The 14,231-nt window shown below is 66.4% G+C and overlaps 1 protein-coding gene across 6 annotated transcripts in view; it reads left to right on the top strand.

The window, feature by feature from the left end:
* Positions 1 to 5,610: 5,610 nt before the first annotated feature.
* Positions 5,611 to 14,231, top strand: part of BAIAP3 (BAI1 associated protein 3) — a 14,258-nt gene continuing 5,637 nt past the window's right edge. For 3 of the 6 annotated variants that reach the window (XM_045461771.1, XM_045461772.1, XM_045461774.1), the window contains exons 1-15: positions 5,624 to 5,723; positions 9,915 to 10,055; positions 10,284 to 10,371; positions 10,511 to 10,591; positions 10,950 to 11,057; positions 11,494 to 11,553; positions 11,691 to 11,757; positions 11,859 to 12,054; positions 12,404 to 12,448; positions 12,580 to 12,657; positions 12,781 to 12,883; positions 13,195 to 13,302; positions 13,404 to 13,499; positions 13,631 to 13,734; positions 14,005 to 14,125. In XM_045461771.1, coding sequence (XP_045317727.1) covers positions 9,925 to 10,055; positions 10,284 to 10,371; positions 10,511 to 10,591; positions 10,950 to 11,057; positions 11,494 to 11,553; positions 11,691 to 11,757; positions 11,859 to 12,054; positions 12,404 to 12,448; positions 12,580 to 12,657; positions 12,781 to 12,883; positions 13,195 to 13,302; positions 13,404 to 13,499; positions 13,631 to 13,734; positions 14,005 to 14,125 — 1,386 coding nt within the window. In that variant the 5' untranslated portion in view covers positions 5,624 to 5,723; positions 9,915 to 9,924. Of the gene's footprint in view, positions 5,724 to 9,914; positions 10,056 to 10,283; positions 10,372 to 10,510; positions 10,592 to 10,949; positions 11,058 to 11,493; positions 11,554 to 11,690; positions 11,758 to 11,858; positions 12,055 to 12,403; positions 12,449 to 12,579; positions 12,658 to 12,780; positions 12,884 to 13,194; positions 13,303 to 13,403; positions 13,500 to 13,630; positions 13,735 to 14,004; positions 14,126 to 14,231 lie in introns of all 6 variants that reach the window. The other 3 variants (XM_045461777.1, XM_045461775.1, XM_045461773.1) reach the window with 2 other exon arrangements.

Here is a 14,231-nt window from a genome sequence, read left to right as displayed (position 1 = left end):
TTCGTGGCATTATCGTCATTAAGAGCGTGAGGAGGCGGCCTCGCGGGGCCCGGCCCCCCACGCGGCTGCAGGCCAGCGGCGCCCAGCTCGCGGCCGTGCTCGGCTGCGCCTGGACCCGTGCGGCGCTCGGCCCGGGCCCCGTGAGGAGCGCTGTGTGCGAGGAGGTGTGTGCCCGGGGCTTGTCTCCCGACCCCGGGTCTCTGCGCTCCTCAGAGGGCGGGTCTGGTCAGGGCGGAACTGGCGTCCGGAGCCTCCCGGAGCTGGCGCCGGCCGGTCCGAGGTCCTCCGGGCCCCAGGGAGGACCGTGCGCAGGCACCGGCCGGAGCCCTGCCTGGGGGGGTCCTGGGCGTCAGGATGCCCCGGAGGCAGGTCCGAGGCCACTGTGCACGGGCGCTTCCTTTTTCCCGAAGGGCTGTTCTCAGAAAGCACCCCAGAAGCTGAGCCTGCCGCACAGCTTCCGGAGCTGGCCGCCTGCTCACTTGGGCCCAGCCGGGAGGTGCCGCCGACGCAGAGGGGGACAGGCCCAGTGCCCCGCGGCCTGGTGCCAGCAAGGTGGGGCCTTGGCCTCCTGGTCCCAGGGAGCACGGTGCGGAGTAGACGGGAGGCCCGGAGCCTGCCCTGCGCCGGCTGACCTCACCTTCCCGGCCGGCTCACCTGTGTGGCTCCGGTGCAGGGACCCGGCCGGGCCAGAGGGGTCTCCGAAGGGGCGGGAGCTGGTCGCCAGGGCCCTCGGTCAGGAAGGGCACCTCGACTCGCCAGGCAGCAGGATGGCAGTGGGCTGGGGGCGGGGGGGGGCGCGTGAGGCCCCCATCCACAGCGCCTGCGTGGCCCCGCGGTCCCAGTGCCTTGCTCGCTTGCTCGGCTGGTCGTGTAGCTGAGCTCGACGCTTGATGTTGGCGATGTATTTTCTAATGCGGAGGGCCCCCCGGGGGACCCACCCGGGTCGTGTGTGTGCGAAGCCTCTCCCAGAATGTCTTATTTTGTAATGACTCAACTACACTTAGTAATAGCCACACGTGTATATGGTTAATATATATGGAAATTCAATATATTTTCTAGTTAAAGCATTCTGAAGTAATCGATGTTTCTAGCAAATTGTCATGACTTCGACTAATGAAATGTCCTCTTGTGCCCCAGTCCTTGGCTTAACGAAGATGTAACTCTTGTAACGGGGGAAGGAGGGACTGTGCCCGTCCTGTTTCTGCTGTGAGGGAAGAGCCTGTCCCGGCATGAGGCGCCTGATACTTAGTAAGGAATTGTGGGCAATACGTTAACCACTGTATCTGAGAATCCTCTAATTAAAACATTTCCACAAGTGCTGCCTGCAGGCTGTGTCCTTTCCTGCCCTGTGCCACGCGGGCCGCCCCACCGCTGACCTCGAGTCAGACCCTCAGTGGTTCGCGGGGGGGGGGGGGGGGGGGGCTGGTCCCCTCCTTCGTCCCCGCTGAGACCAGGCGAGGGCAGCGAAGGCAGGGAACACATCCCGTGCTGACCCTTGGCGCCGGAGGAGGGTGTCCCTCCTGGGGACCCCGGGCCGGGCCTCCACAGGAAAGGGCGTCGAAGTCCTCAGGTGCCCAGACCCTGACCACGTGTCAGCCCCACCTTGGGGCTCCCGGGACAAGCCGGCCACCGGAAGACGGGCTATGGGTCCCCGAGAGTCCCCCTGGCCTCCCTGGACTGTCCCGCCCAGGCCAGTGCCGCGCTCTCACACCTGTCTACTGAGCAGCGCCACCTCATTCCCTAACTGGGCCGCCCCAAACCCTCCTGGTTCGCATCAGCTGGCGTTGGGCTCTGTGGACCGGGGGGGGGGGGGGGGGGGGGGGGCCTCCATTTTGAGGTTGCCATGACGACGAGTTGCCAGGCTGGAGGGCCAGGCTGAGCGCTGACTTGGGCTGGCTCGAACCAGTCTGAGCCTGCTCCAGCAGGGAGGGGCTGGCCCTGGTGCTGAGACAGAAGGGTGGGGGGGGGGGTTCTGCAAGGTGGCCTGTGAGGCTCGTCCAGAGACCTCCGGACCCTGTGACCCCACCTGCAGAGGCCCTGACCCTGACCGAGGAGGCTGGCTTAGGACCACAGGGTGGACAGGGGCTGGAGCACTTGGCCCCATCTGCTGTCCGGGCCCCAGGAAGTTGGCAGGGCCGGGGCCTAGGTCCTCCCTTCCTGGTCTCTGCCTTCCCAGGTGACCTGCCACCACGTTCCTGAACGCTGCCCCTCCCACTCCTGGAGCCCCAGAACCTGGGCCCCCATCGTGCAGAGTGATGCTGGGTATTCGACTCCCCCAGCTTTGCCTTCTGATGTCACACACGACCTTCGCCCCCTCCAGGGTGGGCCGGCACACCTGCCCCTGGGCCAGAAGCTGACGCTCGGGCTCAGTGGACAGACACTGGACAGTGGGCTGCAGCCAGGCCGCCCGCCCTCACAGAGACCCGCAAAGCCCTGTGTGGGCCTGCTCCCCTTCCACCGCCAGGCCTGGCGCCCAGGACCACCCTGGTCCTGCACAGGTGTCACCTGTGCGGGTGCTGGCAACTGGGCCCCAGGAGCCAGCATTTCAGGTGAGGGGCCAGACCCCCTCCCACCTGGAGCCAGCCACCTCTTCTGCTGGCAGAAGCACCCAGGATGGCACAGGTGATGGGACAGGTTCCTGCAGTCAGCGCCGTGGCCAAGTCCCTGGGTGAGCCCCGACGATTCTCCTAGGCTGCCCCACCCCCACCCCCACCCCTGCAGGCCTCTGACAGGTGCCGCAGTGCCAGTGGGAGCGGTGGGAGGAGCCTTACTGCCAGAAGGCTATGCCTGCAATTCCAAGGTCTGCCGCCAGAGGGCATCAGGTCAAGCATGTATTTTTTTAAGATTTTATTTTACTTGATTTTATTTTTACCTTTTTAATGTTTGTATATTTTTGATAGAGAGAGAGCACGAGCAGGAGAGAGGCAGAGAGAGAGGGAGACACAAAATCCGAAGCATGCTCCAGGCTCCGAGCTGTCAGCACAGAGCCCAACGTGGGGCTCGAACCCACAAACCGTGAGATCATGACCTGAGCTGAAGTTGGATGCTTAACCAGCTGAGGCCCCCCCAGGCACCCCAAGATTTTATTTTTTAACTAATATCTACATGCGACGTGAGGCTCCAACCTACAACCTGAGATCACTAGTCGCACGCTCCACTGACCGAGCCAGCCAGGCCCCGCAAGGGGGAGGTGGCCTTACAGAGACGCCCCCTCACCTCCTGTGCTGCCTTTCTCCCTGCTTTCCAGCGGCCATCCACCTGGAGCCTGGGGGTTTTCCCCTGGCCCCAAGGAGGAAACCACTCTCCTGCCCGCCCAAAGCCCAGAAGGTGTGCGCCCCTGGGTCAGTCCCAGCCGCCTGACCCTCTAGGTGAAGTGTTTTGTGCCCAACTCCTGCTGTGACAAGTGCATGTCCCACATTGCCTGCTCCCGGCCTCTCTCCCCACTGTGGAGTCACCCCCAACCTATGGAGGCAGGAACTGAGTCCCTGGAGGGCCAGCCTGCTGTGACCATGGTCAAGTACTAGCTTCTCACTGAGAACCCCCCTCACTGACAGGTGCATACTATGTCCATTTTACAAAAAAGGGAAACTGAGGCCCAGAGCTGGGCTATGAACCCAGCCGGTTGCTGTGTGGCCCTGAAAAAGCTCTTTCCCTCTCTGGGCTTCAGTTTCCTTATCTGTACAGGGCAGTCGTAAGGTCTCCTCCACCCCAGCAGGCCGCAGTGTTAGGCCTGAAGCCTCGGCGGTGCTGGCCTCCAGTCCCTTGCTCCCCAAAGGGCATTGGATGGGGGTGCGGGCAGGGGCCCCTCCCCTGGCAGCTGCCCTTCCTAACTTCCTGTTTACAGCAGCCGCAGAATCTCTTCACCCCAAAGCCACGATGATCACCATGGCAACCAGGCCTGTGTTTGTTCCAACAGGTTGGCAGAATCTGAGCAAAGACTGCAGGAGGGGAGGGCATCAGCACCGAGATCCTGGCTCAGGACCCGCCAGGCCCCGGGGAAGAATGGTAACTGTCCCCTCCCGGATTCCTGCCTCGTTGTCTCGTGCAGAAGGAAGCCGAGGGGTGGCTGGTCTCTCGCTCCCCTGCACCCTTCTGCCCCCATTTGCCTGGCTGTGCTGGGTCAGGATGGAGGCAGGGCCTGGAGACAGAGCTTCCAGAAGGAGAATCCACCCTGCCGTGCTGCCCCCGCAACCCCCCCCCCCCAGCTGTAGTTGTGTGTCTCCTCCAGTACAGATGTGCGGAGGGCAGCTTGCACGTGTGTGGGTCTGAACCCAGGAGCTGAGACAGGAGGTGGCCCATCAGAGCAGTGTCCACTCCGGCTTGGGGTGATAGAGGAAGCACCTGGTTCCCCCACCCCGGGCTCCCCACACTCCCGCACCCACCCACCCGCACCACGAAATAAAAGGCGCAGGTGTTCACAGGCGGACGGGCTGCCTCCCTGTGTGCAGCTGTTGGAAACCTGTTCCTCCAGCCTCTGGCCCTTCCTTCAGCTCGGCTGACCCCTGGCCTCCCCCGAGCAAACCGTCCTCGCCTCTGGGCCTTTCTGTGTCCCACACTGCCTGGGGTCCCACGTTAGCGATGAGGTCCTCTGAGTTAAAAACATCTCCAAATCTGTCGATCCTCTGAATACAAGGTACCCGGATGATCCAACAAGATCAGCCAGAGGCAAGGCGGGGATCCGGGGACCCGGCGCCCCTCAGACAGCTCCAGAACCTCCACGTTCCTTCCAGGACCTCTAGCACCAGCGGGGACTTGTCGGAAACGCAGATGGGGGCACCTGGGTGGCTCAGTTTTCAGTCCGTTTTCAGCTCAGGTCACCATCTCGCGGTTTGGTGAGTTGGAGGCTGGCGTTGGGCTCTGCACTGACAGGGTGGATCCTGCTTGGGATTCTCGGTTTCCCTCTCGCTCTACCCCACCCTCCCCCCAAATAAATAAACTTAAAAAGAAATGCAGACGGGTCACCCCTACCTAGCCCAGACTTTTGGCATCAGCAGGTCTGGGGCTGGTGCAACAATGTTTTAACGAGCTCTGCAGGCCAACACAGTGCGGTGCTGGCTCAAATTTCAGAGAGGGTGGAGGGTGGGCTAGGAAGGGTGCGAGCGGGGCATCCCGCCCAGGCCTGAGGTTGCAGGTGGCGCCAGAGCCCTCACCTGCGCCACCGGGAGGATCACCCAAGTGGTGATCGGGGTGCTTGTGGCGCGTCCCGGGTTGGTGCCGGCAGCACCCTTCGCCCGGGGTGCAGGCTGGCGGTGGGGGTCAGCGCTTGGGCTGGGAGGGCGACTCGAGATGGCTGCGCAGCCCTTCCAGAAAAGTCCTCGCTGCGGCCCGGGCTTGTCTGATACGGTTTCGGTAATTCTGGCTTCCCGAGGGTCCCCAGGGGACGGGGTCCTGACACGGCAGAACCTGCTCCCCGCTCTGCGCCTACCGGTGGCTTGGCTGACCGCCCCGCCCCCCAGGGGAGGGGGCTCCGTGGCCCGACCCGCCAGGCGGCCTGGGTGCGGAGGGGATCGCGGGAGCGGCGGGAGCGGCGGGGGCGTGGCGGGCTGGAGCGGCGGGGGCGGGGCGGGGGCGGGGCGGGGGCGGCCCCCGCCGCCAGGCCCCGCCCCCGCAGCGCTCAGGGTTCGGCGCGGCTGCCAGCGCGCGCTGTGCCTGGCGTCTCCGGAGCGGGTGCGGAGCGCGGCATCTCCGGAGCCCCCGACCGCGCGCCCCCGGCCCGGCCCACGGTGAGTGCGCGGCCTTTGGACGGCCTTGGGGCGCCCCCTCCTGCGGCCAGCGCCCGGTCCGGCTCCTGCGTTTGCGGACCCCGAGGGGGCGCGGGGAGGCCCCCCGAGGAGGAGGGCGGCGGGAGGTCGCGAAGACGCTCCCTCGGCTCCGGGGAAATTGAAGCCGGCGCGTGCTCGGAGGGACGGTCTCGGGCCCTTCTCTGGGCCCGCGTCCCCAAGAGCGCCGGAGCGGGCGGGGATCGAGGAGGCGGGCAGCAGGACCCCCCCCCCCACCCCCACCCAACGACGCCGGGGCCCCCATCCCCGCCAGGCGCAGGCCGCCGGTGGGTCGCGGCCAGGGACTTCAGAGACGCTCCGCGGGGTTTCCCAGGCAGCCGCCGGGGGCGGGGGTGGGGGAGATGCCCCCAGTGCCCAGTCCCCCCCACCCTGCCGCCAGTCTCCGTAGGACCCCTAGTCTCCACGAAATCCCTCCACGGGTCGGAATGGTGTAAAACAACACGCACCTACCAGGCTTCTGACCTGCCTGCGACCACCCGCTCATCAGGGAGGGAAGGACCTCGAAGGATCTGGGGGCCCCCACCCCCGAGGCTCCCGCGGGGAGCACCGAGAGGAGGGGGACGGGAGGGGAGGGAGGGGGGACATCACGGTGGAGACCGGTGAGTAAAGAGCGGGGGAGGGAGCCTCGGAGGAAGAAGGGACAGAGAATTTCATTTTTCATGCGTTCATTCTAGAAGCATCTAGGTAGCCCCTGACAGTTGATCTCAGACTAACTAGGGCTTCAGGTCCAGCTGCGGAGCTCGCTTAAAATCACATTCCCAGGCATCTCCCCAGGGACTGGGCTGGGATTAGATCTCAGGGAGCAGCATTTGTGATGGACACGGCTGCTGAGCTGTGTGCAGGGGAGCACTGTCTAGGGAGTCCCAGGACAGTGAGACATCCAGGAAAAAAAAAAAAAAATGTGAAGGGAGTGGCTGGCTGGGAGGAGAAGGCTGAGAGGGTGACACAGAGACCAGAATGTGGGGCCAGACATCCTGCCACTGCCCGTACACACCCAGGGTAGCACCAGTGGACCCCTGCCCTCGCTTCACCAGGGACCGGATTTTGGTAAGAAGGGACCTGGTGTTCTGAGTGTTTATTATCAAGGTGTTTATTCATCGTGAGGGTGGCCAGGTGGCCACAGGGGACACTAACTAGGGAGATACATCTGGCTCTGCTCAGGTGCCCCTAGACTCATCCGCTTTGGTGCCACCTAAGCCCACAGGTGGGCTTACAGGAGACGGGTGTGGCTTCCAGCCCTCGCTTTGAGTCCTGGCTCCGGGCGGGTCAGCCCAGCCCCGGGCTGCGAAACGGGGCGGTGATAGCAACTTTGCAGAATTGTCTTTTCCCATTCACCCTGGGTCTTGAAGACGGCCAGGGGACAAGGTGGTACTTTCGGCTTGGCCCCAGTGCCAGTGTGGCATTCAGCTCCTTGGCCAGCCTCACTTTGTCCGTCGGGCAGTCGCTCTGGCCCTGGTGGCCGGGCCCGAGCGGAGGCTACAGACACATTCTGCTGTGTGCTGCTGCCCGGGGCCAGAAGGGACAGAGACAGGGAGAGCTCAAGGAGGGGCTCTGTCGGGGGCCGGCAGAGGGTCCCTGCAGCCAGCAAGGGCTTCCTGGGGGTCAGCCACGCACCCACCGCTGGTGCGGCTCCGAGTGAGGTGCTGGCTGGCTCCCAGGGCCCAGGCCATTTGGTGCAGAAACGTCATCAGTGCCCCCGCGGCCAGGGGTTTCCAGGGCGACTGGAGGAGTGTCTGGGCACCCAGGGATGAGCCATCTCTCCCAGACACCGGTGCCCAGACGCCACTTTTGCCCCCATCCGGCCCATGGGCTGAGGGAGGGAGCCCCACGGAAGGGCGGCCAGCCTGTCTGGACCCCCAGAAGTCAGGATGTGCCGGGAGCTCAGAAGGGAGTTCGTCCCTGGCCACTTGCTGGCTCTGTGGCCTTGAGTAAGCACCTAACCCCGGGGCCTCAGCTTGGGGCCTTTTGGGGGCTGTGATTATGAGGTGAGGTGGCTCCCCCTCTACCCTGAACGTTTTATTGCCACAAAGACACCCCGTCTCTGCGGCTCGGGCCGCTTGGTTCCTGCGTCACGTTTGTCTCTGGGACTGTGAGCCCCTGTAGCCCCTGTCACACGCAGACGCAATTGGCGGTTGCCCTGGCAACGGCTCAAGCAGTGGCTGCTCCCTTGCTTTGGGGGGCCGGGGCGGGGGTAGCAGCCTCTTCCCCACAGCTAGAGAGGAGGGGGGTGCCCTGATGCCCATCCCCTTAGGACCTCGCTGCCGGCGGTAGGGGCGACAGCTTCCAGAACCACATGGCCCCAGCCGCTGAGCCCCGTCCACACATCCTCCCGATCTTTGAAGGGAGGCTCCCGGGGGAGGCAGTAAGAAGTACGAGGAAGGTGGGGGCCTCGTTTCAGGGCCATGGGCCAGTTGTCCCTTCTGTCCCCAGCTCTCGGGTCTGATCAGATGAGACCCTCTGAGCCCAGCATTCCGTAGAACCAGGGCTGGGGCACCAGGGGGTAGGAGGATGTGCCATCTGCAGTGGTGGCCTGAGCAGGGACGGCAGCGCAGGGACCAGTGAGAGGCAGACAGACACAGCTGGGAGCAGGGATCCGGTTTGTTGAACAAAATCTGTAGGACTCATGAGGTGCCGTCTGCCCTGGCCCCGGCGCTCCCGACAGAGCACAGGATTCTAAGGAGGAGGGAGCAGACGTTAAGTAGAGACGTGCAGGAACACGGGCACGATCCGCGAACGGCGGGCACAGCCTGGGGAGCTGGCCTGGGCACACAGGGCGCAGGTGGGTCTAACCTGGCTGTCCCACCACCAACTGCCCGTGAGATCGGGGGCAGGTGTAGTTGGAGCCGGCTGAGTCCCCATTTCCTGTTTTGTCCAGTGAAAACGACAGTGTTTCTCTGCACGGCTGTGCCTGGGCTGGAGGGGCCCTCGGCGAGTGGACAAGTGGGCACCACCAGGGAAGGGGAGCAGGGCGGTGGGCGCGAAGGCCCCGTGGTACCCTGAAGGGAGCATGATATGTCCCGTGCGGAGGCACAGGCTGACATCCTGGGGCAGGGAAGTCCGAAAGGTGGGCACCGAGGGGCAGATTCGGCCTAGCGGGGTGGGGGGGGGTCAGCACTTTCCTTGGCTAGTTTTCAGCAGGGGCGCACGAAGACCACCCTGGGGTTTGGGGAGGCACAGGCGGGTCGGGAAGGGGTCGGGTGCCTGGGCCGGTCAGGGCTGAGCGGGAGCAGGGCTCGAGGGCCCACGGCTGCTTAGTGGTCCTCCTGCCCTTCCTCCGGGGTCTGCAGGGGACCCTGTGGCCCCAGGGGGAGGCGTGCAAGTGCGCCCACAGGGAGAGGATGGGGCGCTGTCCCTGGCTGTGCTGGGCGGGCGAGGACTTCGCCGGCGGCCCCTCCTGCGCACGCTGGCCGCTCGGGGTGAGGGGGTCTCGAGGAAGGCCCCAGGCACCACGTGGCGTCTGCTTGCCCAAGCTCCTCTGCAGGATGAGGACTTTGGGAGTCCCGGGGAGGGGTTGCCTCCTGCAGGACCTTTGCCTGCCCTGGCCCCAGACTGGACCATTACAGGCTGGGTGAATTGGGCACCCCGCCCCGACAAGTCCGTCCCGTTCGCAAAGCGCCCAGGAGATACGGGCACTTGCTGCTGAGCGGTCCTAGGACCCCAGGGACACAGCCAGGGGTCCCAGCCCTAGATGGGCGGCGGCGGCGGCGGCGGCGGCGGGAGCGTGGCAGTACGGGCCCTCTGCGGTGAAGTCCAGCAGCAACCGGTGACGGGAGCCCGGACCGTGCCAGCACGACCACCGCCTGGCAGCCTCGTCCCGTCCCCGGCGCGGCCCCGCAGGGATGTCCCGTCTTGCAGATGGGACGCGAAGGCTGAGGGGGCTCGAGGGAGCCCGAGGGAGCCCGAGGGACCGGCCCCCGGTGGCCCCTGGGTGCCCAGCGCGGTGCAGCACGGGAGCCGAGTCGCAGGGCCTCAGGCTCCCGTTGCCCCGCGGAGGCCAGGAGGCCGCGCCGTCAGGAACGCGGCTCGTGTGCGCTTCCGGCGGATCCGTTCGCCGCTCGATGTGCACCCGGTGCGGTTTCTGGGGCCGGTGCTGCTGGGTCGTGCAGGGGCCGCAGCCGTGCGCTCTGCCCGCAGACCGCCGGCCATGACGACCCTGCTGGAGATCAAGAGCAGCGTGCTGCGGCAGGTGCAGGCGTGCCCCACCTTCCGCCGGAGGGCCGAGGGAGAGCCGGCCGCCACCAGCGCTGACCCCCCGGAGCCGGCCGCAGGGGCTTGGTGGGTGCTCCGCGCCCAAGCCTGCACCGTCGCGCGTCCCCGGGGGAGCTGGGAGAGCGGGGCGCGCCGTGGACGCCACGCTGGGTCCCCGGATGTGTGGACACGGGGAATCCCCTCGAGGCGCACGGCCGGCAGCTGGTCCTGGGCAGGGGCGGGTGTGTGCGGGGGGGGGGGGGTGGGGGTGGGGGGGGGTGGGGCCCGGGTCTCAGGCCTGGCCTCTCCCTGCAGGAAGCCCGGGGACGGCGTGGAGTTCTTCGCGCACATGCGCCTCATTCTGAAGAAGGGGGAGGGCAGACAGGGCCTGCCGTGCCCCGAGGTGAGGATGGCCCAGAGCTGCTGCCCGGTGTGGGCCTCCCCGCTAGCCCCCTCTGCAGCGGGCCCCCACCCCTCAAACCGACTCCCGCCGTCTCTGGGGCCCTCCCCCCGCGAGACCCTCACCCCGGTGCTCCTCACAGGTCCTCTTGCGCAGCGGTTCGCCAGCCCCTGCTGAGCCCGTGGACCCCAGCCGTGGCCTGAGAGCCCTGACCCAGGAGGAGGTAAGGGGGAGGGGGCGTGGCCCCAGGGAGCCCAGGATCTGGGGACAGGGTGGACACCAGAGGTGGCAAGGGTGAGTGGGCCGGGACTTCCCATGCAAGCAAGTAGGAAGCAGAGCTCAGGGGGCCAGTGCAGGGCCCAGCAGGTGCAAAGGTCCTGATGCTGGGACTGCGGTCTGCCAGTGGGGGGAGCTCCTGAGGACTGCCCCCACGCCCCGCCCCTCCCAGGCATACGGGGGGGGGGGGGGGGGGTGGAACCAAGGAGCCCCGACCCCCAGTGGCCAGGGCTCAGGGCCTGGGGCTGAAGGATACGGGGATGGGGCGGCTGGGACTCAGGATGTGCGCCCCGCCCCACCCACAGGTGGAGATGCTCTATGAGGAGGCCTTGTACACAGTCCTCTACCGTGCAGGGACCATGGGCCCTGACCAGGTGGATGACCAGGAGACCCTACTGGGCTACCTTCAGCAGGTGAGCCCCACCGGCCCACCCTCCGTGCTGGCCTGGCCGTGCCTTGTCAGGGGAGCCCTTTCCTCTGCCTGGAGGCATCACCATCACCCATGCAACACACACAGATTCGCCCCACGTACGGAACGCACACATACCCACACGTGCATGTGCAGATACACGTATGCGCTGGTAGGCGCGCCCGGGAGGATGGAGGGATGGGGACACACACACGCGTGCACACACACACACACACACACACACACACAAAGAAGGGTAGAAAGGACAAACCGACAGAGGAACGGACCCAGAGGATGGACCGACAGATAAACAGATCTTTCCTCCTCCTCTGTGTGTGTGTGTGTGTGTGTGTGTTTCCTCTGCCCCGGGAGGCCCCCAGGACAATGGCCGGGTTTGCCTCGGGGGTACCTGAGCCCTCACACCGGCCCACCCTCTATAGGTGTTTGGTACCAGCCCTGAGGAGCACGCTGAGGCCATTGAGCGTGTGAAGAAGGCCAAGGTGAGGCTGCCACCCACGTGGGCAGACGCTGGCCAGCCGCGGTGCTAGGGCTCGGGGTGGGGAGGACACAGAGCAGGGCCTTGTCGCGGTCACACCGAGCCTTGTGCAAGAGGCCGGTCAGCACCCTCTGCCCACAGGCCCCCACGTATGCCCTGAAAGTCTCTGTCATGCGTGCCAAGAACCTGCTGGCCAAAGACCCCAATGGTGAGTGGGGACCAGCCTGGACCTCGGCCGTGCCCGGGTCCGGCGGCCACGGAGGGACGGAGGGCCCAGGGCTGGCGGCTGAGGCGCCCCATGTGTCTCAGGCTTCAGTGACCCGTACTGCATGCTGGGTATCCTGCCGGCCTCGGGTGCCCCCCGGGAGCCAGGGCCGCGCACGGAGCAGCGCTTCAGCTTCCGCAAAGGCAGCAAGCGTGGGGGTCCGCTCCCGGCCAAGTGCATCCAGGTCACCGAGGTCAAGAGCAGCACCCTGAACCCTGTCTGGAAGGAGAACTTCGTCTTGTAAGGGCCCTGGCCCAGCTGGGCAGCAGGGCGGTCGGGCGGGGGTGGGGGGGTGCTGCCTGCTGGGCCAGAGCATGTCCTGAGGACGCAGGCCGGTGGCTGCCACGCTGTGCCTGCCCCAGGGACCCGAGTGGGGGCCGTCCACGTGACCACTGTCCAGAGGAGGACATGGCCTCAGAGAGAGAGGTGCCATGCCCCGGGGGCCACAGTCAGGATCCAAATCCGGGCGGCCTGTCCTGAGAGCTCGAGCCCGTGGACCCCTGCCCGCAGCCCCTGAAATTGTCCCCGCCCTAGCCCTGGGCAGGGGATGGTCCTCCACCCTCTGGGCTTCTCTCCGTTTTCCTTACAGCGAGATCGAGGATGTCAGCACGGACCAGCTGCACCTAGACATCTGGTAGACGCCCCTGGTCCCTGCAGGGCAGCGGGTGTGGGTGCACCTGCTCGGGGAGGGGGGGTGGGTTGGGAGAGGACCCTCAGGGCCCAGCCAGGCTCCAGACAAGCCAGGTTTCTGCGCCCCGCCCCTAGGGACCATGACGACGATGTGTCTCTGGTGGAAGCATGCAGGAAGCTGAATGAAGTCATCGGCCTGAAGGGCATGAGCAGGTAGGACGGGTGGGACCCTCGCGCCCCCCAGACACCGGGGCTGCAGCTTGGCCACGTGGGCCAGCAGATAGTGGCTCCCCAGGGACCAAGGTGGGGCCGCCCCCCCCCCCCTGCTTTGCCTAGGTATTTTAAACAGATTGTCAAGTCGGCCCGTGCAAATGGGACAGCAGGGCCCGCGGAGGACCACACAGATGATTTCCTGGGGTGTCTCAACATACCCGTCCGGGTGAGTGGGGGGCCGGGGCTCCGCGCACGGACTGCCTGTTTGTGGGGTCTCATGCTCCGGGGATACTGCTGGTGGGTCTGCCCTGCGACTCCCCCAAGCATCTCCTGGCCTTCTTGGGCTCGTGGGGCCTTGAGCTGCAGGGGAGGGGGAGGTAACAGCTTCCTGGGTGTCCGGGCAACCCTGAGGGCTCACTCGGTGCTGACCACCCGTCTCCGGGGCCAGCAGAGCTGTGTGTTCTCCTCTCGGTCCCACAGAGAGTCCGTGGGAGGGAGCTGGAGGGGGGATGGCCGGTGTGAACCCTTTCCTTTCAGGAGGTGCCCGTGGCCGGTGAAGACCGCTGGTTCAAGCTGGAACCACGCTCCAGCGCCTCCCGCGTTCAAGGAGACTGCCAGCTGGTCCTCAAGCTGATCACCACACAGGTGGGGAGCCGTGGGGGTCCCCCGCCCTGCGTCTTGGCCGTGCACCCCTGCCCACGGCCTTGGGCAGGGCTGGTGACTGACGGGCGGCTCCTGCATTCCAGAGGGACACGGGCATGAGCCAGCGCGGGCGGGCGGGCTTCCTGTCCTACATGCTGCTGCTCAGTCGTCTCCTGCAGTTCGAGCACCGATCCGAGGAGGTAGCCTCGCCCTCCGGAAGGGGCTGAGCTGACCGGGCGCCTGGGGAGGCAGAGCAGGGGAGCCTGGGCACCGGGGGGAGGAGGGGATGGCGGCCCCTGCCTGCATCCACGCCTGCCCCCAACTCCCCCAGCCCAAGGCGAGCTGCTGGCGGGGAGAGCTCAGCGGGCCCGCGGCCACGATCCTCTGCCTGCACGGCGCGCAAAACAACCTGTCGGCGCTGCAGCTGGCGGTGCTGTGAGTGGGCGGGGCCTCCGGGGGCGGGGCACAGGGAGGCCGGCGGCGGGTGGGCCGGCCTCGGGGCGGGGCGCGGGCAGGCTGGCGGCGGGTGGGCGGGGCCCCGGGGCGGGGCGAGCGAGGGAAGGAGTCCTCTGAGTGGGAAGGCATGAAAGGGGGCGGTGCCATGGGGGAGTTAGGGGCGTGTAAGGGGCAAGTAGGAGGGGCACGGGGGGGGTGGTCTCATCGGGGGTCTCCGTGCCCATGGGCGGGGCTCCCCCCGACTTGCAGGCACTGGCAGGTCAGCAGCCGCCACCATCAGACCCGGACCCTGGACTACGGCTACCTGCTGGGGCTGCTGGAGGACATGCAGGCGCATTGGGAAGAGGCGTCTTCGCTGCCCCAAGGGCAGGTGAGCTGTTCCTGGTGGGTGTGCTGTGGGGCCGCTGGCGCTGGGGCAGACAGGGCGGAGTGCTGCCCACATGGGGTGCTCGGCTTACAGGGCCCTGTGGGGCTGA

The sequence above is a fragment of the Leopardus geoffroyi genome, chromosome E3 (assembly GCF_018350155.1).
Source record: "Leopardus geoffroyi isolate Oge1 chromosome E3, O.geoffroyi_Oge1_pat1.0, whole genome shotgun sequence".
Taxonomy (NCBI): Eukaryota; Metazoa; Chordata; class Mammalia; order Carnivora; family Felidae; genus Leopardus; species Leopardus geoffroyi.
The sequence above is the reverse complement of the archived record's forward strand: the minus strand, read 5'-3'. Positions and strand labels throughout refer to the sequence as shown.